At 39.9% G+C, this 7,500-nt stretch overlaps 1 protein-coding gene across 3 annotated transcripts in view; it reads left to right on the top strand.

The window, feature by feature from the left end:
- Positions 1-7,500, top strand: part of LOC122263851 (cytochrome P450 2L1) — a 12,203-nt gene that overhangs the window by 4,458 nt on the left and 245 nt on the right. For all 3 annotated transcript variants that reach the window (XM_043032489.2, XM_043032491.2, XM_043032488.2), the window contains 7 exons: positions 1-211; positions 503-705; positions 1,882-1,993; positions 2,539-2,719; positions 3,646-3,763; positions 4,711-4,855; positions 7,396-7,500. The exon at positions 1-211 is cut by the window's left edge and continues 8 nt beyond it; the exon at positions 7,396-7,500 is cut by the window's right edge and continues 245 nt beyond it. In XM_043032489.2, the coding sequence (XP_042888423.2) occupies positions 1-211; positions 503-705; positions 1,882-1,993; positions 2,539-2,719; positions 3,646-3,763; positions 4,711-4,855; positions 7,396-7,500 (1,075 nt within the window). The remainder of the gene's footprint in view (positions 212-502; positions 706-1,881; positions 1,994-2,538; positions 2,720-3,645; positions 3,764-4,710; positions 4,856-7,395) is intronic.

Genomic DNA, 7,500 nt, shown 5'->3' with positions numbered 1-7,500 from the left:
TTCTCCGAAGGGCGCGTGTGGCACGAGGGTCGTCGCTTCGCCCTCCGCCACCTGAAGGACTTCGGCCTCGGGAAGACGTCCATGGAGGAAATCATCCAGCGGGAGGCTCAGGAACTCGTCGCGGAATTTCGGAAGGCGGACGAGAAGCCCTTTGAGATCTCGTGGTCACTCAATGTCGCCGTTCTTAATGTCATCTGGAGGATCGTGGCCGGTCAGTTTGATGCTGTTGTTGTTATTATGGTGGTGGTGGTGACGTGAACTTGTTTTGGTTTGGTCTACTTCTTTATAAAGGATTTGGCGGTTTTTAGATGAATCTCCTTTTTTTATAAGGAGGGATGACTTCTTTTTCAAATACTAGTTATTCCAAAGAACATACGCATTACAATAGTTTGTCTCTTCTAGTTAGAACACACGCACACACGCACACACACACGCACATACACACAGGTCCTCAGACTTGACTCCTTACTTCCCTACACTTCCTTCCTACGCTCCCTTCCAGACCGGCGCTACAGCATCCACGACCCCGAGATCTTACGCTTCAGCAAGATGGTGTCGACCAACCTCGACATCATCCAAGGGCCAGCCTCCTTTCTCGACATCTTCCCTTGGCTGTCCCACGTCGCCCCGACCTTCGTCCTCAACAAGTGGATGAAAATCGACGTCCTCAACGCTAACCTGTCCGAGTTCTACACATACGTCATGGTGGGTGTGCATGCCGAGTCAGCTGATTCTTGGAGAGGGGGGCAATGGTGGGTGGGCTTGTTGGATAGGCCTATGAAGGTGGCGATGTGGTGGTAGGGTTGACTGATATGCCTATGACGGTGGCGATGTGATGATGGGGTTGATGGATAGGCCTGTGAAGATGGTGATGTGATGATAAAGTTAACGGATAGGCCAATGAAGGTGGTGATGTGATAATGGGGTTGATGGATAGGCCTATGAAAGTGGTGATAGGGTTGATGGATAGGCCTATGATGGATTGGTTCTATAGTGGAGGTGGCAGTGATGATAGGGTTAATGGATAGGCCCATGGTGGGGTGGTAGTGATGATGTTAATGGATAGGCCTATGGTGGTGTTGATGATGATGATAACTTTAATAAATGGGCCCATGGTTGGGGTGATGGCGATGATAGATTTGATCGACAAGCCTATGGTGGTGAGTATAGTGAATTGTTTGACGGAATGGTGGTGAAAGAAGTGGTAGTGCTGAAAGGTTTGATGGATAGGCCTATGGGCGAGGATTATGATGAGGAGGAATACATAGGCATATGGTGATTTTTTTTTTTTACTTAACCGGTTATACATTTGCGGTAATCTTGATTTCGTTATCCATTATATTTTGTCAGGATATTCCTTAGCAACAGATTTTCTTTCAATGTTCATCACATTTCGCTTTCAAATTTATCTTGCTTGTATTTGTTTTTTGTCTTACTTGTCTTGTTTGCTCGTTTTGGTTTTGTCTTACTTGTTTTGTTTGTTTGTTTTTGTTTTTGTCCCACTAGTTTGTTTGTCTTTGTTTTTGTCTTACTTGTCTTGTTTGTTTATTTTTGTTTTTGTCTTACTTATCTTGTTTGCTCGTTTTTGTTTTTTGTCTTACTTATCTTGTTTGCTCGTTTTTTGTTTTGTCTTACTGTCTTGTTTGTTTGTTGTTATCTAACTTGTCTTGTTTGCTCGTTTTTTGTTTTGTCTTACTATCTTGTTTGTTTGTTTGTTGTTATCTTACTTAACTTGTTTGCTCGTTTTTGCTTTGTCTTACTGTCTTGTTTGTTTGTTTGTCGTTATTCTACTTGTCTTGTTTGCTCGTTTATGTTTTGTCTTACTGTCTTGTTTGTTTGTTTGTTGTTGCTGTTGCCTTGACGACATGTATCCCCCAACAGGACATCATCAACGAACACAAGCAAACAATGGACGCCAACTACCCACGCGATCTGATCGACACTTACCTCTCCGTCAGGAAGGACGAGCCGGCTTTTGGCGCCGTCGATGATGGTGAGGGGAGAGGGGGGAGGAGGGGGGAGGGGGAGGACGGAGGGAGAGAGGGAGAAAAATAGACGAAGAAGAGGGAAAGGGGATGCACTGAATGATAGGCAGAGACTGAGAAAGAGAGGGGAAATTTGTGATATACAGAGATGCAGAAAGAGAGAGTGAAAGAAAGAAAAGGATAAACAGATTAATCTTCTAATTGTTACCTTCCTTCCTCCTCTCTTCTTCCCCTCCTCCCTTACCTTGCCCTCTTCCCTTCCCCTTCTCCCTCCCCATTGCTCCCTCCTACCCTTACCCGCTCATCTACGCCTCCATCTACGCAACATTTCTCCCTCTCCCCTTTCCCCTCCCCTCCCCCTCCCCCTCCCCCCCCCTCCCCCTCCCCTCTTCCTCCCCCTCTCCCCCTCCCCCTCCCCATCCCCTTCCCCATTCCCCCTTCTTCCCTCTCCCCCTTCCCGCTCCCCTACCCTTCTCCCATCCCATTCCCCCCTCCCTTCTCCCCTCGCCCCTCCCCCTTCCTCCATCCCATTCCCCCTTCTCCCCCCCTGCAGACATCAACCTGTTCGCCACCATCAGCGACCTCTTCGGCGCCGGCAGCGAGACCACCTCCTCGACGACGCGGTGGGTGCTGCTGCTGATGGCGCTCCACCCGGACGTGCAGGCGAGGGTGCAGGCCGAGATCGACGAGGTGGTGTCGCGCGACCGCCCGCCCTCGCTCCAGGACCGGGAAAAGTAGGTCGCTTCGGCTCTTTGTGGAATATGATGTTTGTTTGTTTGTTTGGCTTGTTTAACTGTTTGGTTGTTTGATTGTTTGTTCCTGGATTTGTTTGTCTGTTCTTCTCCTCTCGGTCTATTTATTTGTTTATTTGTTGTTATTCATGATGTTTGTATTCATTCGTGTATTTGGTGATTTGTATATTTAGTAATTTCTATATCTATTTGACCGTTCATATATTTATTCATTCCGAAATCAAATTAATTTAATCTCGGATCTATCTATCTATCTATCTATCTATCTATCTATCTATCTATATATATATATATATATATTTTTTTTTTTTTTATATGTATTTATATATGTATATATATATATATATATATATATATATATATATATATATATATATATATGTTTATATGTATTTATATACAAATATATATATATATATATATTTATATATATATATATATATATATATATATATATATATATTTATATATATTTTTATATATATATTAATAACACTGCCACTAAAAGAAAGGAAAAACTTGCGACGTTCGAAAAGTCGCAAGTTTTTCCTTTCTTTTAGTGGCAGTGTTATTAATTTTGGTTTTGTGCACGTTACTGTGTTTTATGTGATTCATATATATATATATATATATATATATATATATATATATATATATATATATATATATATATATATATATATATATATATATTATGTATGTATTAATATATAATATATATATATATATATATATATATATATGTATATATAATGTATATATATATATATATATATATATATATATATATATATATATATATATATATATATATATGAAAGAATACACATGTGTGTATGTGTGTGTTCGAGGCTAGGATGAAGGAGGAAGCGTCTGTTTCATCCCGGCCGCGCTCCGTTTCCTTGCAGGATGCCCTACACAGACGCAATGCTTCTCGAGACCCTCCGGTATTCGTCGCTGCTTCCTGTGAGCCTCTTCCACTCCACCACAGAGGAAGTCAAAGTCGCTGGATACACAATTCCAAAGGTTTGTCCACTGTGCAACATGATATGGGAGTCTTAGGGCTCAGCCACTAAGAATTGCATTAATTTCGAGTCTTATCTCATGAAAAATACGGCGGTCTTGAATATTAGCTATTAGTAGTGGTATGTCTTATCTCTCTCACAAAAATATAGTCTTATCTATTAACGTGTCATAGTAGTCTAAAGGACACCAAAGCTTTTAAAAAATTAGGTGTGCATTGTTCACATTCCGTAAGTACGAACTTTCTCCTGTAAGTTCGAGAACACGCCCTTACCGTGAATGTCTATGGGGAAAGAGAGGGAAGAGATTCTTTTTCTCCCAGAATATTTTGTGTAAACATTTTCAGATAATATATTTGGAGGAAACCTGAAAAAAATACTTGTTTTCAAGTTTTGTGTATTATTTCACATGAGGGAGAAATACGAAGCTTAAAAAACGCATATTTTATGTAAAGAAAAATAACTACATCCTGTTGACTCCCTGGGGGAAAGCCGGGTTTTCACTTATCTATATTGAAAAGCTATTAGTCCGAGTTTCCTAGTGTAAGAATAAAAGCCAGACAATTTGAAGCCACAACTCAAGCCGAAAAAAGCCCACTGCCCTTCAAGCCTTATGAGCACAAACACAGTCAGGGGTATATGAAGATGACTTGCAATATAGCAGAGGAAATAAATCATTTCCTTTATTGCCGTCGCTGTCTAAATTTTCGTTTCAGTCTAATGTTAGTAACTTTCAAGAAACGCCGAGTCATGCATGTAATGATAAAAGATAGTAAGTAATATTTCACCATCAAACATACAATAGAAACGCCGTAATTGTTCAACAATACCAGTAATGAAAAGGACTGAAGAAAAAAAAATAAATAAAAAATAACATATCCAACTGAATACTTCCCTTCCTTCATGAAATCCCGAAGGACTCATAAGAACCGCCTCTTTCTCTCTGTCAAGGGAACCCTCCTGATGGCCAACGCCGAGGGATGCCACCGGGACCCGACCTACTGGGAGAAGCCTGATGAATTCTATCCTGAACACTTCCTGGACCCCGAAGGACGTCTCATAACCAAGAAGGATGGGTTCCTGCCCTTCTCGTCTGGTTAGTGGACAGTTTCCTGATTTTGTTTTTCTCTTCTTTTTTTTTTTTTTTTTTTTTCTTTTTTGAGGTGGGCATTTTTGTTGGATTTAAATAATGTGAAGCCAGAGAAAATTAGGCAAATAAGCAAGCATGTGTACTAGTGTATGCACGCATCCAGCCACACACGGATAGGAATGCGCTCTCACAAAGATGATGATTTTATCCCAAACTATATTTTTACACACACACACACACACACGATACACCAGTTCTTCTGAAACTATTAGTCAATGCCTCAACATAACGCAAAACGTCCACCATCTGAATGCATTTCATCCGTCCTCATTATCATTCAAACATTGATAATCATTCCTACATTCCCTTAGTCTCAGACCAATTCCTCCTACAGCAACCTTTTACTCTTAATCCGTTCCTCTGTTAACTCGTTCCTCTGTCAATTTATTCCTCTGTTGATTCGTTCCTCTTTTAATCCGTTCCTCTGTTGATTAGTTCGTCTGTTAATTCGTTCCTCTGTTGATTTGTTCGTCTGTTAATTTATTCCTCTGTTGATTAGTTCGTCTGTTAATTCGTTCCTCTGTTGATTAGTTCGTCTGTTAATTCGTTCCTCTGTTGATTAGTTCGTCTGTTAATTCGTTCCTCTGTTGATTAGTTCGTCTGTTAATTCGTTCCTCTGTTGATTAGTTCGTCTGTTAATTCGTTCCTCTGTTGATTAGTTCGTCTGTTAATTCGTTCCTCTGTTGATTAGTTCGTCTGTTAATTCGTTCCTCTGTTGATTAGTTCGTCTGTTAATTCGTTCCTCTGTTGATTAGTTCGTCTGTTAATTCGAATTCTGTTAACTCATTCCTCTGTTAATTCGTTCCTCTGTTAATTCGTTCCTCTGTTAATTCGTTCCTCTGTTAATTCGTTCCTCTGTTATTTCGTTCCTCTGTTAATTCGTTCCTCTGTTAATTCGTTCCTCTGTTAATTCGTTCCTCTGTTAATTCGTTTCTCTGTTATTTCGTTCCTCTGTTAATTCGTTCCTCTGTTATTTCGTTCCTCTGTTAATTCGTTCCTCTGTTAATTCGTTCCTCTGTTATTTCGTTCCTCTGTTAATTCGTTCCTCTGTTAATTCGTTCCTCTGTTATTTCGTTCCTCTGTTAATTCGTTCCTCTGTTAATTCGTTCCTCTGTTAATTCGTTCCTCTGTTAATTCGTTCCTCTGTTAATTCGTTCCTCTGTTAATTCGTTCCTCTGTTAATTCGTTCCTCTGTTAATTCGTTCCTCTGTTAATTCGTTCCTCTGTTAATTCGTTTCTCTGTTAATTCGTTCCTCTGTTAATTCGTTCCTCTGTTAATTCGTTCCTCTGTTAATTCGTTCCTCTGTTAATTCGTTCCTCTGTTAATTCGTTCCTCTGTTAATTCGTTCCTCTGTTAATTCGTTCCTCTGTTAATTCGTTTCTCTGTTATTTCGTTCCTCTGTTAATTCGTTCCTCTGTTATTTCGTTCCTCTGTTAATTCGTTCCTCTGTTAATTCGTTCCTCTGTTAATTCGTTCCTCTGTTATTTCGTTCCTCTGTTAATTCGTTCCTCTGTTAATTCGTTCCTCTGTTAATTCGTTCCTCTGTTAATTCGTTCCTTTGTTAATTCGTTCCTCTGTTATTTCGTTCCTCTGTTAATTTGTTCCTCTGTTAATTCGTTCCTCTGTTAATTCGTTCCTCTGTTAATTCGTTTCTCTGTTAATTCGTTCCTCTGTTAATTCGTTCCTCTGTTAATTCGTTCCTCTGTTAATTCGTTCCTCTGTTAATTCATTCCTCTGTTAATTCGTTCCTCTGTTAATTCGTTCCTCTGTTAATTCGTTACTCTGTTATTTTGTTCCTCTGTTAATTCGTTCCTCTGTTAATTTGTTCCTCTGTTATTTCGTTCCTCTGTTAATTCGTTCCTCTGTTAATTCGTTCCTCTGTTATTTCGTTCCTCTGTTAATTCGTTCCTCTGTCAATTTATTCCTCTGTTAATTCGTTCCTCTGTTGATTAGTTCGTCTGATAATTTATTCCTCTGTTAATTCGTTCCTCTGTTGATTCGTATATCTGTTGATTAGTTCGTCTGTTAATTCATTCCTCTGTTAATTCGCTCCTTTATTGATTAGTTCGTCTGTTAATTTATTCCTCTGTTAATTCGTTCCTCCGTTAATTCGCTCCACTGTTAATTCATTTCTCTGTTGATTCGTACCTCCGTTAATTCGCTCCACTGTTAATTCATTTCTCTGTTAATTCGTTCCTCTGTTAATTCGTTCCTTTATTGATTAGTTCGTCTGTTAATTCATTCCTCTGTTAATTCGTTCCTTTGTTGATTAGTTCGTCTGTTAATTCATGCGTCTGTTAATTAGTTCCTCTGTTAATTCGCTCCACTATTAATTCATTTCTCTGTTAATTCGTTCCTCTGTTAATTCGCTCCACTGTTAATTCATTTCTCTGTTAATTCGTTCCTCTGTTAATTCATTCCTCTGTTAATTTGTTCCTCTTCCGGGTATGTTTCACTCCGTTAGCTCCCCTTCTCTCCATCCTAGGTCGCCGTCAGTGTCTGGGAGAATCTCTCGCCAGAATGGAGCTGTTCCTCTTCGTGTCTGCAATACTGCAAAGCTTCACGATCAAGGCGCCCGAAGGAGTCACCC

This window comes from Penaeus japonicus, unplaced genomic scaffold, assembly GCF_977035675.1.
Source record: "Penaeus japonicus unplaced genomic scaffold, GWHDUDI00000001_assembly GWHDUDI00000030, whole genome shotgun sequence".
NCBI lineage: Eukaryota > Metazoa > Arthropoda > Malacostraca > Decapoda > Penaeidae > Penaeus > Penaeus japonicus.
This window is presented reverse-complemented; position numbering and strand designations above follow the sequence as displayed.